The sequence below is a fragment of the Panthera pardus genome, unplaced genomic scaffold, assembly GCF_024362965.1.
Source record: "Panthera pardus isolate Hobbes unplaced genomic scaffold, ASM2436296v1 HiC_scaffold_18, whole genome shotgun sequence".
NCBI lineage: Eukaryota > Metazoa > Chordata > Mammalia > Carnivora > Felidae > Panthera > Panthera pardus.
Genome location: NW_026526743.1, coordinates 31,025,651 through 31,048,339, shown reverse-complemented (window position 1 = coordinate 31,048,339; position 22,689 = coordinate 31,025,651). Strand labels below are relative to the sequence as shown.

Here is a 22,689-nt window from a genome sequence, read left to right as displayed (position 1 = left end):
GCTATTCTCTGGGCTTCAAACACATTCCTCGGCTAGTCACATGATTTGCTTCCTCACTTCACGTCTCTGTTGATGTTACCCCCTCGGAGATGTCTTTCCTCACCGCCCTATCCATAGCAGCCCAAGGCCCACCCGTTCTCCCTTTCTCCCCACGCTCTGAACTACTACCCTATTTGACTTCTCTTTATACACTATCATCCGACGTCCAATATATTCACTTGTTTGGCTATCTATTGTCCATCTCCCCACACTGAAATATAAAACAAGGTATTCATGGCTATTGTGTTCACTGCTGTATCACCAGTATGCAGGACACAATCTGGCGTGTGGAATACCTTTAGAATATTTACTGAATGAATAAGCAAACCAGGCTTAAATCTGGCCTTACAGGTGAGTTACCCCTTGGAAATATACACACTGCCTTTGGAAGCACTTGTCAGAAGCTGTGTATTTTCTGTGAACATCACACAATAGAAGACAAACTCTTAGTCTCCATCATCCTAACTGTATGCATGAAATAACACCTGAAATTCAATGATCCTGAATGTCAATTTAACAGAATTTTCCTAAAGACTATAGATGATCAGTTTCTCTAGTGTCTAGATGAAGGTACCAATCAGATCAATTGACATTTTCTAAAATGCTTACTACATTCAATATGTAAAGACTGTACATTACTGGCCCATTTTTTTTTTTTTAAAAACCAACAGTTATATCAGCATGATACATTCATTTAAATTTATATCAAAGGCTCTTTCTCTCAGATCCAACCGAAAACTTGGAAAGTTGATGTTAACAAAAATTAAGTCAGTAGACACAGAGACCACTTTTTCAATTAAGTAGGACAAGAATTTCCCTTTTCATACTGGAAGAAGTATAACACACACACACACACACGCACACACACGCACACACACACAATTACCACAATAACACAGAGACTCCGGCATGTCTGCTTTCCTGGCACTGGTCAGCTCACCTTGTCGAAATGCTGCTGGAGGATGGCTTTCATCTGCACCCTGTCAGCAGCCTCTGCTCCCGAGCCAGTGTTCAGACACCGTGACAGAGTCCCAATTTCCTCTTCAGCATCCTCTCCAAGAAATATCCTTTCATCTAAATTCCCAACAGATAAAACATACTCCTCATAGGCCTTATTGATGGCTTTACTATAGGAAAAAAAAAAAAAGACAGGCAAAATGTACACTCACAGGACTGCCGTTTCAGTTAGTGTTTTACGCCACCTAATTAGGTCATTTTTTTATTTACTCCAAGTTCTAATAATTTTGTGAAAGTTAAATTTCAGATCACGGTTACTTACATCTGAGCTGTATAAAATGCAAGCTTGCTACACTAGGCTCACCTGTCATACAGCGAGTGTATCTTGCTGACAGTATTTTGGCGGGGATTGGAGGGGAGGAACCCTGTACCGATCTACCTGGGAGGTGCAGTTTCTGGTGAGATGCTTAATTATCTTTCCCAGTTGCTCTAGGCACCTTTGAAGATCTCGCTACTTCTACATCACCATTTGAACCCATACAGTTCCCAAAGAACTTCTTTTATCTCAAAAATTATGATCCAAAAGCTTAACTATTAAAACTTTAAAAAACAGCCCATACAATTTCCAATAAATTTTAACCTGTGTGCTTAGAGTAACAGTTGACACAACTTTTGATTGCTTTCTGATGTTCTCCCACAAAACATATTCTAAGTTTCCAGGGTACAAACAATAAAGACACTAAACTCTGAGGTTTCCTAAGTACATAGTTTACAAAATATTAAAGTGGCTGATAATACAAATACTCACAAACTCTCTGCAAAGTTCCCAGGTTCTAAAAACCCTGTAAGATTTTCTTCTTTTCCCTTAAGGAGCTATGATGAAAGAAAAGATCCTTAAGTCATCATATTAAAATAAATCTTTCCACAGAAAATATTTTCACATTACTTTACTACTTACAAACCTTTTTTTCATAAAGTTTCCTAATATAGGGTTTCCAGAAATGTTCCTTTATTCCCTTTGCTTCCAAAACGAGGCCATCATGTAAGGAACAGAGTTTCTCAATGACACAAGGTGGGTCCGAGGAAGGTTTAGAATCCTTAGCATGAAAATCCTCTGACAGGCCTATAATGAACAGAATCACAGAACAGAGAGATCAGGTAGCATTCAATAAATCAAACTGTAATAAACCAAAATACAAATAATCTAATCAGCCTATGAGTTAGTGTACATAGGAAAGAGTGTAGAGGGGCATAATTTGACTCTAAATATACCTCAAAGATAGCAAAGACAAAAGAAAACATAGGCAGTAATCTCTTCAATATCATCCTCTTCAATATCATTCAATATTGAATGTTGCTATCATTCAATAGCAACATATTTATGGCTATGTCTCCTCAGGCAAGGGAGACAAAAACAAAATCAACTACTGGGATTATACCAAAATAAAAAGATTTTGCACAGCAAAGGAAACCATCAACAAAACAAAAAGGCAACCTAATGAATGGGAGAAGATATATGCAAATGATTTATCCAATAAGGGGCGAATATTCAAAATATATAAAGAATTTATACAACACAACACCAAAAAAATCCAAGCAGTTCAATAAAAAAATGAGCAGAGGACCTTAATAGACATTTTCCCAAAGAAGACATCCAGACGTCCAACAGACACATGAAAAGAAGCTCAACATCACTAATCACCAGGGAAATGCAAATCAAAACCATGAGATATGACCTCATACCAGTCAGAATGGCCATTATCAATCAAAAAGACAAGAAATAACAAGCATTAGGGAGGATGTGGAGAAAAGGGAATCCTCATACACTATTGGTGGGATGGTAAATTGGTGCAACCACTTTGGAAAAGTGTGGAATTTCCTCCAAAAATTTACAACAGAAATACCGTATGATCCCATAATTCCACTGGGTATTTACCCAAAGAAAATGAAAACACTGATTTGGAAACACCTACACACCACCATGTTTACTGCAGCATTATTTACAACAGCCAAGATATGGAAGCAACCCAAGTGTCCATCAATATATGAATAGATCTCTCTCTCATTTTCTCATATTCCCTTTCTCTCTCTCTCTCTCTCTCTCTCTCTCTCTCCTCTCTCTCTCTCACACACACACACACACACACACACACAGGTATATTATTAAGCCATAAAAAAAAAAAAAAATGAAATCTTGCCATTTACAACAACATGGATGGACTTAGATGGTATTATGCCAGGTGAAGTAAATCAAACAGTTGATAGATACCATATGATTTCACTTACATGTGAAATTTAAAAAGCAAACAAAAAAAACCCAGACTCTTAAGTATGGAAAACAAACTGGTGGTTGCCAGGGGAGAGGTGGATGGGGGAATGGGCAATATGGATAAAAGGGATTAAGAGGTACAAACTTCCAGTTATAAAATAGTAAGTTGCCACCCCCCCCCCCCCCCGCCAATGGAGTATTTCTGGGCCTGCTTGTCTGTGGTGAGCCATGGATGCCAGTCTCTGTTCTACAGGATGGGGTTTGTTAAGGTTGTCAAGAATAAGGCTTGCATCAAGAGATACCAAGTGAAATTTAGAAGAAGACAAGAGGGCAAAACTAATTACTATGCTTGGGAACGCTTGGTAATTCAGGATAAAAATAAGTAGAACACATCTAAATACAGGATGATAGTCCACAGAGAGACCAGAGAGATCATCTGTCAGACTGCTAATGCCCGTACAGAAGGAAATGCGACGGTTTGTGCAGCACGTGCTTATGAACTCCCAAAGAGAGGTGTGATGGCTGGCGTGACAAATTAGGCTGCAGTGTACTGTAGCAGGCCTGGACAAGATCTAAGAAGGCCAAGTGGAGGTGACAGGAGATGAATACTGTGGAAAGCACTGAGGGTCAACCTGGTACCTTCACCTACTATTTGGATGCAACCACTCCTCAAAATAAAGTTTTGGGGGCCCTCAAGAGAGCTGTAGATGGTGCCTTCTCTGTCCCTAATGGTACCAAATGATTCCCTGGTTATGATTTGGAAAGCGAGTAATTGAGTGCAGAAGGACACGGGCAGTACATCATGGGTCAAAAAGTTGCAGACTGTATGCGTTACCTAATGGAAGAAGATGAAGACGCTTACAAGAAACAATTCTCTTAATACACAGAGAACAAAGTATCTCCAGGGGGCACCTGGGTGGCTCAGCTGGTTAAGTGTCCAACTTTGGCTCAGGTCATGATCTCGCGGCCCATGAGTTCAAGCCCCACGTCAGGCTCTGCTCTGACAGCTTGGAGCCTGGAGCCCGCTTCGGATTCTGTGTCTCCCTTTCTCTCTGCCCCTACCCTGTTTGCACCTCTGTCTCTCTCCTTCTCTCTCAAAAGTAAATAAAAATTTTTAAAAATTAAAAAAAAAAAAAAAAAAAAAAAAAGAACAAAATAACTCCAGACATGGTGGAGGAGATGTGTAAAGCTCACACTGCTCTAGGAGAGAATCCAGTCTAGAAGAAGAAGCCTAAGAAAGAAGTTAAAAAGAGGTGGAACTATCCCAAAATGTCTCTTGCCCAGAAGAAAGACTGGGCAGCTCAGAAGAAGGCAAGCTTCTTTAGAGCTCAGGAGTGGGCCACTGAGAGCTAAATCAAACCACAATTTTTATGAAGATTTTTCAAAGACAATAATAAACTTATCGACCAAGTAGCTAACATAAATAAATTAAAATAAAATAAAATACATAAGGCATGGAGATGAAAAGTACAACATAAGGAATATAGTTAATAATATTGTCAGAACACTGCATGGTGACAGATGGTGACTACACTTACTGTGGTGAGCGCTGAGTAATGTACAGAGTTGTCGACTCACTATGTTGCACACTTGAAACTAATATGACACTGTATGTTAATTATACTTAAATAAAAATAAATATACAGCAAATACAGATAAAGTACATCACTACTCAAAAGATTTCAGTTAATTATTTATCTGGAAATAAAGGAAAAAAAGCTGAGATAACAATTTTAGTATATTGCAATAAGATCTAAAGAACATAAAAAAATAAAACTTTGCAAATAAGTCTGACATTCAAATAAAAAATACAACTTTGAAAAAAATTACTATTCAAAGTATATACTGTTTATATATTTTCATTTCATCATACTGGATGTAGGTAACATATTGATTTATGGTTTATTCTTACCCAAGACTCAGTATAAGAATAAATAAATAAGGGGGGCCTGGGTGGCTCAGTTGGTTAAGCATCCTACTCTTGATTTCAGCTTCAGGTCATGACCTCACAGTTTGTGGGTTCGAGTCCTATGCTAGGCTCTGCACTGACAGCACGGAGCCCGCTTGGGGATTTTCTCTTTATCTCTCTGTCTTTCTGTCTCTCCCTCAAAAGTAAATAAATAAACTAAAATCAAACAAAATGGATAAATAAATAAGAGGAGAAAAATGAAAAGCAGCTACTACATAGAAATATAAAGGGAGTTAGGAAGGAAAGGAGAGAATACGAAGAACATTAAATGTACTGAAGCAGGAACAACTAAGTAACTTCAGTAACTTTAAAAATCTACCTTGAGGGGCACCTGGGCGGCTCAGTCAGTTGAGCTTCTGACTCTTGATCTTGGCTCAAGTCACAATCTCACGGTTTGTGGGATCAAACCCAGTGTCAGGTTCTGTGCTGACAGTGAGGAGCCTGCTTGGGATTCTCTCTCTACCTCTCTCTCTGCACTTCCCCACCCCCGCCCCGCTTACGTGTAAACGTGTGCTTACGCTCTCTCTCAAAATAAATAAACATTAAAAAAAAAACTTCAGAGTCAGACAAGCTAAAATTTTAACGATAACCACCCCAAAACTGAAAATCACTCAGAATCCTACCATGGTATTATTCAAATGTCAACAGTTTATATACTACCTCTATAAATACTGTTTAATATTTATAATATTGTCTGTGAGTTATAATTTGGCCTCTTACTGTGTATCATTCATAGAAACAACATGGCCTTAAAGCCTGCTTAAATGCATTGCCAAAATCATTTCTATCCATCTTTTAGTTTAAGAGCTAAAAATTCATTTTACTTATTTACAACCATAACTACTCCTCTTCTGTAGGAAAAAACCTGAATGAAGATTATTTCAATAAATCCATTTTGAGCTCCTACTGTGTGTCAGGCACAAAGCTCGGCAATGCAGAAAACAACATCAGTTTAATGCGACTTTGCTACTATAGGTTTTTAAGTTCCTTCTTGTTGTTTCAGAAACTTCTACAGTTGTCATGTAAGACTTCACACTTTGTAATATTTGCGATTGCACTTTCCATAAATATTTTTACAGAGAGCTCAACTCCTGGGTTTAAGTAATTGCAAGTATTCTGGATTATGATGATGGAGCTTTTCAAAGCACTTAACGCTCTCTGATGCTAGGAAACCTGTGGCATGTGTACAGCTCCCAAAAATAAACATAAGGTAGAAATGTGAGTTGTCCAATAATCTTTGATTTACAAACTTACCTTTAAAATTAGGGTTTACAAGTTCTTTACGGTTGGAACATTGAAGTGCATTTCCATAAACCAAGTCCAAAGCACACAGAAGAAGATGGTAAGAATTGACCAAATCATCACTAATCATGGGGAAATTACCTACAGGAATACAAACAGTTATCAAGTAAATCTGCATCCATGTTACGATATTTTAGACATAATTTCTCTTTTTAATTAAAATGACATTACACAAACACTGTACCAAACCTGACTCAAAAGCTACATAAAGTGTTCTGGCAAATTTACATTTTGAAATATTACTCTTAAAGTCTAATAAATTTCTGAGAGTGTAATTAAAACCAAAACTTTACAAAAAATGGCATTCATTCACTCAATCAATATTCATTAAATAAGCATTAACTCCCCAGTAGCTGACTAAAATTTTATCACTGTTTTTTTTCTTTGAAAATTCTAAACAACTTCATAAATTATCTCAAACTGCAGCAAATTCTTTCATGTGAAAATATTTTTCTGTTAAGAAAATTAGTAGATGAATTAAAAAATAAATTAAATTAAAAAAAAGAAAATTAGTAGATATTAAATACCCAAAACTAATATTAACAGCATGGTAACTATATTGAAATTAAAATTTAACTAATTAAACTATTAAACTATTAGTTAAAATTTAATTAATTAAAAACCAAAAAAATTAAAATATCACAATACATGGAGACAAATGAAAATGAAAACACAATGGTCCAACATCTTTAGGATGTACAAAAAGCAGTTCTAAAAGGGAAATTTATTTAAAAAAAAAAAAAAAAAAAAAAAAAAGATTAGTAGATATACTTAGGAATAGCTGAACAATGATTTTTTCATGTATATAGTTTAAAAAGACCAGAACATATAATCAGGCTGCTAATGGTAACATTTGAAATATTTTCTAATAATAATATAAACTCCTACAAATTAACAACAGGACCACAATGAAAGATATTTAAGTCTAGAGCCAATATCCTGGGAATAATGTTGATGCTTAGTAAACAAAGAAAAAAGAAACCCAGGCTCAAACCTAGAGAAACATGTCATTTCTGCGATGCTAGTTTAAGTCTAACACTGAAATCAGTTTTTATAGGCAGTTGAACAGTTTTATTCTTGGAAATTAAGAAATATTTCTAGATTTTTTAAATAACTTTGAGCATATCTCTTTTCTCATGAAACACAGCATGTAAAGTCTTCCTAGTGATTTTATATCACATGAATTCAATTTAAACAGCTAACATACATCTGAGGAATTATTTCTAAACATGTTCGCACTTAATGCCTACCCAAATGCATGCAAACACACACACGCGCACACGCGCACTCTCTTCTCTCTCTCTCTCTCTCTCTCTCATACTGCTTTGTTTCAGACTCTTTTCCCCCCTTTTCCTCCTTTCCTCCAAAGAAAGTTACCACTTACCTCTGCATAGCAGGATAATTCTCTTTTCGTACAGATGATTCAACAAATCAATTTAAATGAGTTAAAGAGAGAAAATGCTTTTCTGTTGCCAGAAAGGCGAATGAGAATAGGTGGTTAAGTTCTGCACTGATAGAACCAAACTAACCTGCCTGGCTCCACTATAAAGATGTTTAATATTAAAGCAGACGGTTTCTCAAATGTAAAACAGGAAGTGGCACCTACGGCTTCAAGCTACAAAGCCCATCACACTGACAAGCCTCAACTTGTCACTGGTGTGTACTTGCCATAAAGGAAAAAAAGAGCAGCACAGTAACTTCTAACAAAAAATGCCCCACGGGTCAGAATCTAATTTAAACTCCAGGACTGTCCCAACGTGACAGACTTCGAGTTTCAAATCCTGACTTCAGAAAGAAATCTCACTTTGCGAGGTAGGTTATCTTTCCAACAACAAAGATAACTTGTTGAAACTCCGAAATTGGCTGATTTATCAGGAATGAAGAGACTGGAGATTGTAAAACAGGAAGTGGCACCAAATTGGTCTTGGGGCCACAAAGCCCTTCAGGATGACAAGCCCAAACTTGTCACGAGGGTGTACTTGCCATAGGAAGTCAACAAAGATAACAGGCAAAAAAAAATGGCTTATCTATCAGGAACAACATAATCTGGGATGCCCGTATGCTGCAGAGAAAGTCATGAGAAAGGTGGCTATAAAAGAGTACAATACAACTCTCCCCCAAATAACTAAATCAAGAACTGAATAAAACTAATTAAACAACTCTATCAGAAAAGATCTTACTGAATCATAAAAGATCACGGTGTTGGACTGTCAGGAAACAAAGACTCTTCAGATTAAATAATTACAGACTGAATTAATAACACAACTCCAACACCGAGTTAACTGCAGAGACAAAAATATGACACCCAGTTGATCAAGAGAGACCAAAATGTAAATAAGGACAATAAAATTTTTAAATAATTTCTATAGTATCAAACACATTCATTCCCAGATACATACACACCATAAAAAGCATAAGAACAGATAAAATCCCAGAAGTCAGATACACTTGCCCACAATCCAATGACAAGATTAGTGTCATAAATAATACCAGCCACAGCAAGCTAAAAGCAGCAGCAGGGGTTACTGGCTACTGTGAGAGCCGTTTATATGCTCCTACACCTCCATTTTGTGCCATTTATCATATTACCTTTATCTCCACTAAAGAAACACACCAGTGTGATGGGCAGCAAAATAACTAACAGTTTATTTTTGGCAGAAGAAAGACTTTTCTTTTCAATCAACCACACAGCTCAGGGAGGAAGAATGAGTTCTCACCTAAATAGCTAGAAAGAACCAGCTATAATCCGACACACCAAACCCAGAGACCAATGGAGTGATACATCCTTGCTAAAGGGCCTTCACATCTGGCATGAAACCAAGAGCCAGATCTGGGTTCAAATCCTAGCTCTGTTTCTAGCAGCTAATTCTGGGGCCTCAGTTACCTAATCTTAAAAGTAAATAATTTGGGCTACTTGATCTAATAATGAAAATCTCTTACATTTATGAAATTCCTCCCAGCTCTATGACTCTTTGATGATAACTTTGCATTTTATTGGGCTTTCTTAATAGCAAAGGCATTCTACATAGTTTATGTAATTAATGTAATTGTATTTTTTCTTCTTCTTTAGATTACTAAGAATCATTTCTACACAGAAATATAGACAGGACACAAAAAAATAGTAACGTATTTCCCTGAATACAGACCTTGGGTAAGTTAAGGGAGATGAAAAGGGAGAGAAAATAAATTGTATCCAAAGGCATTTGAGCAAATGTATTTATCTGAACAAGATGCAAAAAGTCATCTGAACTACACTGAGGATGAGCAGTCACCCTCAACAAAATAAGACACGGCTCACGAAAAATACAGCTCAAGACACCAATACAAACTACTAATGTGCTTTTGGTCCATAATTCAGAAGAATAGCTCTGGATGGAAAAGATGTTATGGAAGAACAAAATAAAAGGATTTTCCATTTAATATAAGATTTGGACATTACAGACATTCAAAAGACTTACAAAAAGGCAATATTTAAAAATGAATCTGAGATTAAAGTCATTGAGAAAGTTCTCAGTTGAGAATCTTTTCCTGATACACAATACAGATTGACAAAAGTAGTACCTGGACATTTACATAAGCTAACATCTAGATAAATATTGCTCTGTCTTACCTTTTGCATATATAAAAAGCACCCAACAAAAATGGAAAACTTCGGACACGGTACAGGGCTGTCGCCTTCAGGGGAGAAAGAAAGTCATGAGATAACAGAAGAATTTGAAAAAGACATCACAAATGACTATAAATCAGGTGAGAAACAAAACCCACAGTTGAAGGGAGTGACAGCAGATTCATTTCACGTGGAAAATGTACAAGAAGTTCTGCTCCAACCAAATACTGGCAAGGACAAAGCCAGGGAAAGAGTTCACCTCAGAAAGAAGAAAATTCTGAAGAACTATAAAAGGCTTTCAAGGTCAAGACAGGTAAGGTAGAAAATGAGTGACCATAGATGTTTTGATGACAGCAGAGAGGCTCATGCTGCTTTTGGACCCATGTATGCAATCAGGTATTTCTCTATTTTTTTCCCTTCATCATAGCTAAGGAACTGTAAACCCTCCCTCCCCAAAGATATTCCAGATTGTATCAAGTCACAAAAGGACTACTTAAGGTAAATCCTGGGTTTGCTATAATTCCTTATTCTTTATCGTTAAGACTATCCATTATACTTTGCCAAGTTGTCTGCTAAAGGGAGTTTCAGACCTGTTTTACGCCCTTGGCTTTTCTACCAAAACCTCTGCCAATATTCAGATAAGACATCTGTTGTCTCCACATCCCAACAAGGAGCTCTGAAGGGAAGATCGGGAGACTAGGGTTTAGTTCCCCCACGGTCCTTAGCTACACACACTTGCCCCCCATGTGCCCCAGTCTCTTCATCTGCTGAACAATTAGTCTCCTGGGTAGAGTTTTGTACTTAATTCACCAGTCCATGGCAAGGATTAAATGTCAGTGCCCTGCTTTTAGAAGTGGCCTCCCTACCCTAGGCACATGATAACTATCCAGTTTTGATGCCTACCAAGATAAAAGTCAAACTTTTTTTTTAAACGTTTTTTTCTTAATTTTAGAGAGAGAGAGAGAGTGCGAGAGTTGGGGAAAGGGGCAGAAGGAAAGAGAGAGAATCCCAAGCAGGCTCCACACTCAGCACAGAGCCCGATGGGGGTTCCATCTCCCCAACCCTGAGATCATGACCTGAGCCGAAGTCAAGAGTCAGACACTCAACCAACGTGCCTCCCAGACATGCCTCTTTTTTAAATTAATTTAATTATTTTAAAGTCAAGCTTTTTAGCTTAGAACTCAAGCCACTCTCAACAGTGAATCTATGACTTGAGAACCCTAGAACTTGACCTACTGAACCTACTCAGCCAATCGCCTCTTTGCTATTTTCGCATACACATCCTGTACAAAGAAGGCTCTATCTACATCTCCAAATTCACCCATCAAAATCCTACCCATCGTTCCTTACTTCATGGAACCGTACCTGACTGGCTCATGCCCAGTGGTTTAATTTTGCCTCAGAAGTTGTATATTTTTGTTATCTTTTGCATTCATACATGCCTCCTCTCCACAACTATACTGTAAGCTCTCAAAAGACAGAGACTATGGGCTTTTTTTTTTTTCTTCAATATTTGTGTCCTATATAAAATACCTAACAACATACTTCACACAGTAAGTTCTCAATAAATACCCAATGACAAACTTTCAGAGACTGGTATGTGTGGGGCACAGTACAGAGAAGTGGTAAGGGACATGGGTTCTGCAAGCAGACTACCAGTGTCAATAATAGCTCCACACTTACTGTGTGACTGTGACCAAATCACTTAACCTCTCAAGGGGTTATGTTCCCCCGCCTGTAACAACAGCATCAATCTTATATAGTTGTCATAGGGATTCATTCAAGTTATACAGGTTTAAATCTTGGACAGTTCCTGCTCCATAACAATGCTCAGTAAATGGTATACATGATTATTACTATTAGCCAAAAGTACTAATAAAAGTATACAGTATATTTTAAGCTTTTAAAATTAAAATTATCTTACAATTTTCTTAACCAGAATTAGGTAATATACATACCCTAATAAATATCAAAGCAAGCACAACCTAAAATCATTTCCTACAACACTCCAAAGAAAGAAGATATTCTATATCTTCCTGTGAATGATCACATCAGCCTCGCTCAGACTTACAACAAAGCATCTATCCAAACTTTATTTCATTGTGTATAGTCAACTCCCCCCAAATTACAAGCAAACTGGACCAGCTGCTTCCATAACAGTGGGGTCAACTATCCAAGAAAATACATAGTTTGTTTGATTTTTAAAACCTGCTCACTTACTACAAACATCCTTCACAATTTGGGAAAAATTTTTATATTGAAAGAGAAGCACCCATTATTCATTCAATTGTAGTAACTCCTTTCCCCCCACTTTTCTTGTCAATATTTTTCTAGTTCTATCTTAAGAACAATTTCCATTTCTACTTTATGAAAAAGTGTTCATGGTAAAGGTAGAGAATGTATATCCCATGACTGCCTTTACCTATCAGGAAAGATGGAAAACACTGAGCCAGAGTCAGGTTACAGATTTTGAAGACATGATCAGAAAGCACATATTCATAATAGTTTCTGTCCCCTTATTCTCCCTCCATCCAGTTTGTCTACTTTTGGTTAGTTATAAACATCAAAATACATATAGAAGCCAGCTCAGAGGGGATTATCGATTTCTAAGTAGGACATAGAAGTCAAATAAGAGAAATAGTTGATATTATAATATACAGAAAATAATAGTAATAGTCAACATAGCCAATAACAGAAAATTAAGGAGTCAAATTCGATACCCAGGTGGCTAACTGGTGAAAATACATAAGTTCTGACTTTTGCATTTGGGTTGCTTAAATAAAAAGGGAAAGTTTACAGAAACAATAATCCCATACACTTTGCAATATGAAGGAAGCCAAATTCTTTATGGCTAACATACAATGAAAAGCAAGAAATTATTGTTAAAAGAGAGCCATCGGAAAGAAAGATTACTTATGAAATCACATTTGTTTTTTTAAGACTAGCAAAATAAGCTAAGTGACACAAACCGAGGGATCAAAACTGCAGCACAGATTTTAAAAATGTGTAGTCCTGACTAACAAATATAAAAAAAAAACATACCGCGGGGCGCCTGGGTGGCTCAGTCAGTTAAACGTCTGACTACAGCTCAGGTCATGATCTCATGGTTCGTGAGTTTGAGCCCCCATCAGGCTCTGGGCCTCAGAGCCTGCTTCGGATTCTGTGTCTCCCTCTCTCTCTGCCCCTCCCCTGCTCTCTCTCTCTCAGAAAACGAATAAAACACTAAAAATTTTTTAAATATGTATATGTATATACCGCTGTTTTCTTCCTCTCTGTTGACGAGGCTGCTCCTCTTGAGGATATTTAAAAATGTCCTGAAAAATGGGTTCATATTTCTTAAAAATTACCGCCGACACAGTGAAGTTTCTTTCTAGTCTCTCAGTACGTTCTCTGAAATGTGGGGGTAGGTTTGCCATGTCTTCCCACTTCTTCATCTTGTGAAAAAATTCAAGTAAGCTGATATTAAAAATAAACAATGAGACATTTTCAAAATTAACACAAAGGGAGAGAACACAAATATAATTAAATCAAGATGAACTTGTTAAATTACTTTTAGACAGTGATATAAAATCACAACTCATGCCTCTGACTAGCTTCCTGTCTTACAGATTGGTGTATGTCTCTGATTTTCCTAATCTACCTTTTTTCTGAGATGACCTGACTTTTTAAATTATGAAATATATAAAAATATAAAACAATCAGCCAGAGTAATGTAACCAAGACTTATGTATCCCACTGCCAGATTTAACAAACATTAACATATTGAATAAATTTTGCCATGTTTGCTTCAGGTACAACAGAAACAGCCAAATTCTCATTTGTACTCCTCCCCAAACCCATGGCCCCCTCTTCTTCCCCAAAGATGACCACCATTCTCAAGTGAGTCCGAATCCTTCCCATCCTTGCTTTTATATACTTACTACTTAATACCCTTACTATATGGCATCTATACGAATCTATACATATACGAATCTATATGTATCTATACATTTGTATCTACACATATATGGATCTATATGTATCCATAAACAGTAAGTAGTATCATCTTTATGTGTGGTTTTAAGATTTTATATAAATAGTATCACACTGTAAGTAGCATTCAGCAACTTGCTTTTTCATTCAATGTTTCTGAGATTAACATTAATATGTACAGATCTAATTCATTAATTTTAATGTTAAAAATATTCCTGCATATGAACTACCATGATTTTTTGCATTCATTCCCCAACCAGTGCAAACTGAGGTTTCCAATTTTACATTATAACACGAAAAGGCTGTAATGAACACATTCTTGCACCTGTATGTAAGAGCTTCTTTAGGGACTAGGCAAAGATGAAGAATTGCCGAGTCAGAGAAGGTGCATCTCCAACTTTACTAGAGACTGCCAATTTGCCACTCGAGTGGTCGTGCCAATTTATACTCTCACCAATGCACACCAGCAATACAGACTTCCTGTTTCCCTACATAGTGACTAGAGCGGGTTTTATCAGCCTTCAAACTTCCCCAATCTGATGAGAATGACAGTTACCTTGTTTTTACTTTGAACTTCCTTATTACCAGTGAGACTGAACTTCTTTACATACATCTATTAGCTATGTGAGTTTTGAGCTTTGTGAAATCATATTCTTTACCCATTTTTTAGGACCCATTGTCAATCATGCAACCATTTGTTAGCCGTTCTCTATATACTTCTGGACACTGATCTTTTGTTATTTATACACATTGTAAATATCTTCTCCCAACATACTCTTCGTTTTTAACCCGTTTTAGTCTATTATGGCAAAAAAGTAAATAATCTGAGCCCAGAGGTAAAATTTAAAGACAGAAACTGAGTTTTTGAAATGGAAACACAACTGAAGCCTAGAACTAGATTACTTGCATTAAAATGTTGGATGAATTCAATTTACTATGGTTTATGATAATTCCATAATTTGACCTTTGCTTCTAAAGTTCCTTGTCTGTCACTTAACTGGATTACTCTGTCTCCACTTTGCTTTTCCGTAATGATTATACTTTTGCACCTTATTTAAGTCCACTTCTGCAGGTTTGCAGACCAGGTGTTCAACTCTTTATGCACTGCCTCTTGTCCTTAGGCCTAAATATAACTCAGGATGGAGTTCAAGGTTAATAAATAGGCTACAGATAGAATATTACATTTCTTGTTAATTATTTTAATAGTAAGTGATTTTTTAAACCATTAGGTACATAAATTTTGACAGTGGTATTCCCCCTACAAACTGCCAAATATCCTTTTACCCACCAATCTTTAATAAGCCATAAGAGAAAATTCACCCAAAAGGCACAAATAAATATAATCAATTCAATTACACAACAGATAGAAAAAGCAATTTCTGCCTCTTCTTTAAAACATTATTTGACCCTTTCAGAAACTGATTATAATAGTGTTGCATATCCCCCCAAGCAGCAAATGGAGAAGTATTTACACATTCCATATATTTATATATAAAGATACAAATCCTGGGCATGTAGTTCTAAGTTTAATACCATATTTTATTTACCTTTACAATTTAGAATATTTCCTAAAGTTTCTCTAATATCCTTATTTAGAATTCCTCCAATATCACATAATAACAAGTCCTAACCTTTAATAGTACTTTTCATACAAACAAGTCTTTTTTTTTTTTTAAGTTTATTTATTTATTTTAGAGAGAGTGAGCAGGGAAGGGGCAGAGAGAGAGGGAAAGAGAGCAAGAATCCCAAGCAGGCACCACACAGGCCAAGCAGGCCAGCACAGAGCCCGATGTGGGGCTCAAACTCATGAACTGTGAGATCATGACCTGAGCTGAAATCAAGAGTTGGACGCTCGGCTGAGCGAGCCACCCAGGTGCTCCCATACAAGTCTTAATACATTAACATTTCAATACTTTTCACAAAAGAAGTAAAAAATAATGGCTACCAACTTAGATGCGGTAAAGGAAAGCCATGACCTAGTCTCTAAATTCAGCACTCTACAGGTACAAAAATGCCCTGGAAATGATAAACAGAGAATTCTATCACTATGATTTTTGACCTTTTACATTTGTCACACTCTACTTTTCCAACTCTGACATAGTTACCTCTGTTCGGAACATCGCAGGATTCTAGTTAAAGATACATAGTTTCCTTCAACAGTCCCTTTGCTTACAGTCGGCACAGATTTTCTGCAAGCCACATATAAGGCACATGCTAACCAGTGAAGATCATTCCCCTGTAAAATAAAGGAATATTGATTTTTACCTAATGAGCTATATATACATTTCAATATGAAAAAACTTTTATGATTAAACAAAGTTTAATTTTTTATGTCTGTGGGAAGCTGTGTTTTCAATGACGGCTCCATCCCGAGTGTTCTCATACTGTGACGCTGACATTTTCACACTGGGAGACAGGAATCTGTGTTCTATGCCCTCGTTTTGAACTATCTCAACCGAGGTGCAGATGATGCTAGGTAACTTGTAAGATCATAAAAGGCAATAAAGATTCCACCTGCCTCACTCCCTCAGGACATGTGCTTTGAGGGTCCCCATGTGGGACAAATGAACAGAGAGCCTCAACTTCCTTATCTGAGGGCTGTGAGAATGAAAGCATAGAAAACACAAGAAATCAGAAGATAAAATTCTATAACCGATACTCTGTATTAAACATCATATGAGCTTTATTTTCCACGAGCCTGACATCCTCCATTATTTCACATTTCACATCATCCCTGACAACAAGCTCCACGAGGGTGGGGGTTTTTAAGTTTTGCTCACTGCTCTGTCCCCACCATCTACAACAGTATCTGGCCAAAAAGAGGCGGAAAAAAAAATTGATAAATGAATATTCATTCACTAACTGGGTAAACTGAGCTAATCAAACGTGTTTTCAAAAATAATTTTAACCATTATTAGCCGCTTGCTTACCTAACACTGGACTTCATACAACTTAATCCCATGAGTTGAGACACCTCAACTGAATGGTGATAGTACTTGTTCTGTGTAACTTAAAAGATTATCGTGATTATAGCTTATTTGGAAGCACTTCTGCCCATAACCAAGGAACCACAGGAACCACTGACCACAGAACCACTGAAAAATAAATAGGAACGTGGCCTGTGCGGCCACATCACCTACAAACAGGAAAGAGCTCTGCAAACTCTGCAGCACAAGCACTGTCCACAACAGAAACTCCACATTCCCTTATTAAACCTGCAAGACAACTCTGTGACGCAGGTACAAAGAATCTCAAGTTCACGTATCACAAAATCGAGTGCTGGAGTGGTTAGGTAAATTGTCCAATGTCACCTAGGTCTGTCAAGTTCTATGGACACTAGATTACTAGGCCTGTCCCCCACGCCCCTGCACATATAACTACGGGGGAAGAACTGAAATACAATCCTGTTAAGGCAAGAATACAAAGTAACCTCAGTGAGTCACATGTACTCAGAAACACCCTACTATTATCATTAAAGATACTTTGGTTAGGCCTTCCCAGTTTGAGCCTATCTGCCCTCTCTTTCCACAAACCGTAAAACAGCTTAAGAAAATCATACGGCCTCCAGTTCAACGCCACACACAAGCAAACAGCTGATAAACAATCCCGACTTCCGTGTCACTTCCCATTGGTCCATAAAGGGGAGGTGCCTACAGGGTTGAGCCTCACTGGCTGGAATGGCCATTTTTCTCATCTGCAAGCCCCATCCGAAGAAAGGGACACAACAAGCCGAAATCACAGCGGCTACGGGGTCCTGGGCAACGTCTGGGGTGACCAAAAGGTCCTCAAGGTCGTCGCAGTGCCAGCTTCCTAGGGACAAATGCGGGCGTGTGTCTATATCGGGGGGGGGGGGGGGGGGGGGGTGCAGAAAGCCCGTTTCATTTGCCCGAGGGAAAGGAACACAGCTGACACACAAGCACAGCCCGAAACTTAACAACGCGTTTACTCCACGGATGCAATGCCGGGACAAAGGCAGTGGGCACAGCAGGAAAAGAACTGAGAGAGAAGCCTAGCGGCCCCGGCGCTAAACGCGGGTTAATCTCCGTGGGAGCACAGCCAAGTCCCCTCCCCTTCTCCTGACGGTCGTAACAACTGCACCTGTTCATTCGGCCGACAAGGTGGTTGTATCTTTGCGATCGTGACCCCGGCACGACCTCGGCCTCGCGATGCCACTTTAGGGCAAGAAATGGCCCCCACTCGGAACCCGAAAGGGAACAGCTGCGAGACGGGGTTCACTTTCTGGGCCGCTAGGAGCCTGCCGTCAGCCAGGTCCCCAGGACTAAGGCGCGCAGGGAGGATCCCCGCCGCCCTCCAGGCTGGGGACCGGAGACCCGGGGCCGGCCCCACGGTCCCCGCCGGGCGCCCGACCCGGGGAGGGGAGGGGCCCATTCCCGCGGCGGGGCGCGGCGACTAGGCCCGGGAAGCCCCTCGCCTCCTCCCCCGCGGCGCACCTCCAGCGTGTAGCTCTCGCTCATGTTCCGGTAGCTGTCCCAGGCCTCGGCCCGCGCCGCCTCGTCCATGTTGAGGCGGCTGCACAGCTCTTCGAACCGCTGCAGGGTTTGAGGGGCCGGCGAGCGGGCCGGCTGCGCGGCGTCCTCCGCCTCGCCGTCGTCTTCCTCCTCCTCATCCGAGGCTGCCGCCGCCGGAGGAGGAGGCGGGGGCGGCGGCGACTGGTCGCCTCCCGACGGCATAGCGCACCCCTGGGCGGCCGGTCCTCAGGTGAGCTGAGGGCCCGGGCCCGCAGCCATTCAAACCGCGAAGCGCCCGCCCGTCGGCCGTCCGCACGGCGACTGCGCCGCCACCAGGGAAGCCAGACCTCAAGTAGGCACCCGTAGTTCTGAGCACGGCCTGCTGGGAAGTGTAGTTCGGGCCGGAAGCCCACGGAGGTCAAAAATCATATTTAAAAAAGAAACTCCTGTAGTGTTCCTTGGGCTAAAATAAAACAGGCTTCGCTACGTTTTAAGTAGGCCCCCATGTTGGGACCATTCAGCAGGACCGTATTGAAGAGAAAAAACATCGACTCGTGACGATTTAGTGTTCAAGGTGTCTCCAAAATGAATACTCAATATCTGGGTGTCCTTATCTCAAAAATAAGGATAATAGCAAGCGTAATAGCAAGCAAGGGCGGCCTGTCTGCCTAAGTTCAAATTTCAGCATCGCTCCTAATTTCTTGTTCTTTCCTGTGTTTTAATTTTATGTGAGCCTTTCAAATAATTTTTGGATTTTTTAAAAAGCAGTAATTCTTTTATTTCCCAAAGGGCAAATTTATGTTTTCTGTAAGTGATGCATTTGTATTATCCTCAGTCACCCAAATGGCTTAACTTTATTCCTTTATTTTTATTTTGCTTTCTCTTTCATACCTATAGTAGACTTGAATCACTTTATTAACAATCCTTTTTGATTTGTAAATGGGCATAGTATAAAACATATTTTAAATGTCTATTTATTTTGAGAAGCAGAGAGAGAAATAGAGGCTGAGCAGGGGAGAGGGAGAGAGAGAGAGTCCCAAGCAGGCCCCGTGCTGCCAGTGCAGAGCCTGACTTCAGGCTTGATCTCACAAACAGTGAGATCATGACCTGAGCTGAAATCAAGAGTCAGATGCCTAACCAGCCAAGCGCCCCCATGGTGTAAAACATTTTTATGTTTGAGGAGCCAATAACACATTGCTGTCTGCTATGGGATCACTTCCTTCTGTCTTCATTGACACTTTGAACCCAGCCACCACACTGTGAAGAAGCCCAGGTCACTTGGAGAAGCCTCTTATCAGTGGTAGACAAAGCCAGGCATTATTTAAAGGGGTAAAACAGATTTTATTCAGACACTATTGACAGTAAGGTAAAGAGCTGAACTCCGTTCCCATCTATGCAGAAGTGACTGGACGATTTAAAGTGCGAATGAAGGAGTAGAGAGGGGAGAGAGTGGAGCTGAACCAAAAAATTACAAAGGTTTGGTGAGTGTAAATGTGATCAGGCCAGCTGTAGCTGCCAGCAGGCGATTTATTGAAGTTAGGATTCTTTTTTTCCCTACAGAGACTAGGAGACAGAGGCCCTATATGGCTCTCAGATCATTGAGAAAGACACTTCAAATGGCAAGAGATACATACACATCTGAAAGGGACAGAAGAAGGAGTCACCGTTGTAAGCCCTTTTGGGTAAATGCTGTAAGAAAAGGGAGGTCTGGGACCTATCATCAGGTTTTGGCTAGAACAAATGATAAACACTGGGAGCCTTGAGTTTTCTCAGACAGGCATTTTAATGCAGTACTGGAGTCATCCTAGGGCACAGCCTGATGCTACTGGAAGCTATGCTCTAGTGTGGTCATCTCATAGTGTAGAGGTTTGGAGAAAAGTTCTGCCATGTGCAAAGGACCTGAGGCCCCTGGCCTTCAGCCCCAGCCATACTGAATGAGCCAGTGGTGAAAGCAGATCGTCCAGCCTTCAGTCAACTGTCCAGCTCATGCTGCACGGAGCAAAGATGAACCTTGCCTCTGATCCCTACCCAGTTCTACCCAATGGCATATTTGTGTGCAAAAGAAATGATTATTATTCTTTCAAGTCACAAAGTTTGAGGATGGCTTGTTATGCAGCAATAAGTAAACACCTATGAAATATAAGACATGTACCTATCGATTGTTTCTATTGACTCCTCAATGTTGCACGGGTAACATCCTTACTTATGCTGTGATCTAATAGCCCAATAGAATTTCAAAGATCATCAATACCAGTCATCTAAAAATAACCTTTATTTTTGCATTGTGTATATGACCTTAAAATACATGACTTAACTGAGAAACTTCGCCTAAGCTTTTATGTGACAAAAATGGGTGTGTGTTGGGGCGCCTGAGTGGGTCAGTCAGTTAAGCGATCAACTTCGTCTCAGGTCATGATCTCACAGTTCGTGGGTTCAAGCCCCACGTCGGGCTCTGTGCTGACAGCTCAGAGCCTGGAGCCTTCTTCAGATTCTGTGTCTCCCTCTCTCTCTCTGCCCCTCCCCTGCTCATGCTGTCTCTTTCAAAAATAAATAATAAACATTAAAAATGTTTAAATAATGTGTGTGTGATCTTGAAACTTTTTGATCATGTCCTCCTAAAAGGATTACCTTCTAGCATATTTTAAGGTTGACATATAAGACATTTCATTAAAAGTTTGATCAGGTGTAATATCAAACATGTAACTATAAACCTTTTAAAATAAAACTGTTACTAATCGTTAAACATATCCAATGGACTGTATGTATCATAACAATTTGATACTCACTAGCATCCACTTTAAAAACACATGAACAAGGGACGCCTGGGTGGCTCAGCTAGTTAAGCATTTGACTCTTAATTTCAGGTCAGGTCATGATCTCACAGTTTGTGGGTTTGAGCCCCACTCTGGGCTCTGCCCTCACTGCATGGAGCAGTTTGGAATTCTCTCTCTCTCTCTCTCTCTCTCTCTCTCTCTCTCTCTGCCCCTCCTCTGCTTGCACACAAACTCTCTCTCTCTCAAAATAAATAAACATTTAAAAATACATGAACAAAACTTCTCTTTAACAATTAGAAAGTTTATACCGTTCTTTTCTCTCCTTTACCTCATATTCCCATCCCAACAAAATTTTATCCTAATATGTTTTGTGCTTGAAAGTTCTTTATTGTTTCTTTCATATTTACTTTTAGGAAGACCATACATACAAATGAATTTTTTCAAGTATCCTTCTGTTTATTCTTTTATGGCAGATTCATTGAGCCATAATTTGCATGCAGTAAAATTCACTCTTGTAAGTGTATACAGTTCTATGAATTTTGACCAATACATATAGTTGTGTTCACCACAATGGAACTACAGAACATTTCCATCACCTGAAAAGTTTCCTACTGCCCCTTTATAGTAAAGCCCTCATCAAGTAGCCCCTAGAAAACACGGACCAATTTTCTGTCCCCATAGATCTTCCTATTTTCCAAAAGGTCATGTAAGTGGAATCACACAATAAGTAGCCTTTGAGCCTGACATCTTTCAATTTAGCAAAATGTCTTTTAGATTCCTGCAAGTTGTTGCATGTGCCGGTAGTTTGTTCCTTTATTGATAAGTAGTATTCTACTGTATGAATGTCCCCAAGTTTATTTATTCATTCAAAAGTTGAAGACGTCTGAAGACATCTTGGTTGTTTCCATTTGGGGGCGGTTATGAGAAAAGCTACCATAACATTTATGTAAATGGTTTTGTGTAGCACAAGTTTTTCATGACTCTGGGGTAAATACCTAGGAGTGTGCTCTGGACAGAAAGTTTGTGTTCTTCCCCAGTTCATATGCTGAAGTCCTAACCCCCAATGTGATTGTATTTGGAGATAGGGCTTGTAGCCGGTGATTAAGGTTAAATGAGGTTATAAAATGTGTGGCCTTGTAAGAAAGCCACATGCACAGACTGAAGAAAGGCCATGTGAACAAAGAGGGAGGAGTCAACCTAGCAGACAAAACGGAATGGTATTACTGGGTTATACGGTACATAGCAAACTGTATAAGAAACTGCCAATTTTTTTTTCTAAAGTGGCTCTATCATTTTACATTCCCACCCACACTGAAATTTAAGTTTGGGGA

General features: G+C 39.2%; 1 protein-coding gene, 1 long non-coding RNA gene and 1 pseudogene across 5 annotated transcripts in view; 2 read left to right on the top strand and 1 right to left on the bottom strand.

The window, feature by feature from the left end:
* RBL2 (RB transcriptional corepressor like 2) overlaps positions 1–18,916 on the bottom strand; it is a 55,491-nt gene extending 36,575 nt beyond the window's left edge. Inside the window, exons 1-8 of one of the 4 annotated variants that reach the window (XM_019455930.2) lie at positions 18,567–18,916; positions 16,221–16,351; positions 13,399–13,599; positions 10,147–10,211; positions 6,489–6,617; positions 1,959–2,119; positions 1,805–1,869; positions 980–1,166 (exon numbers count right to left, since the gene is read on the bottom strand). In XM_019455930.2, coding sequence (XP_019311475.1) covers positions 980–1,166; positions 1,805–1,869; positions 1,959–2,119; positions 6,489–6,617; positions 10,147–10,211; positions 13,399–13,599; positions 16,221–16,351; positions 18,567–18,806 — 1,179 coding nt within the window. In that variant the 5' untranslated portion in view covers positions 18,807–18,916. The other 3 variants (XM_019455932.2, XM_019455933.2, XM_019455934.2) reach the window with 3 other exon arrangements.
* LOC109270928 (60S ribosomal protein L5-like) lies at positions 3,472–4,145 on the top strand (annotated as a pseudogene).
* LOC109270931 (uncharacterized) lies at positions 17,963–20,740 on the top strand. The gene is made up of 2 exons (XR_002081749.2): positions 17,963–18,149; positions 20,145–20,740. It is a non-coding gene; the product is annotated as an uncharacterized LOC109270931 (long non-coding RNA).
* The last annotated feature ends 1,949 nt before the right edge of the window (positions 20,741–22,689 follow it).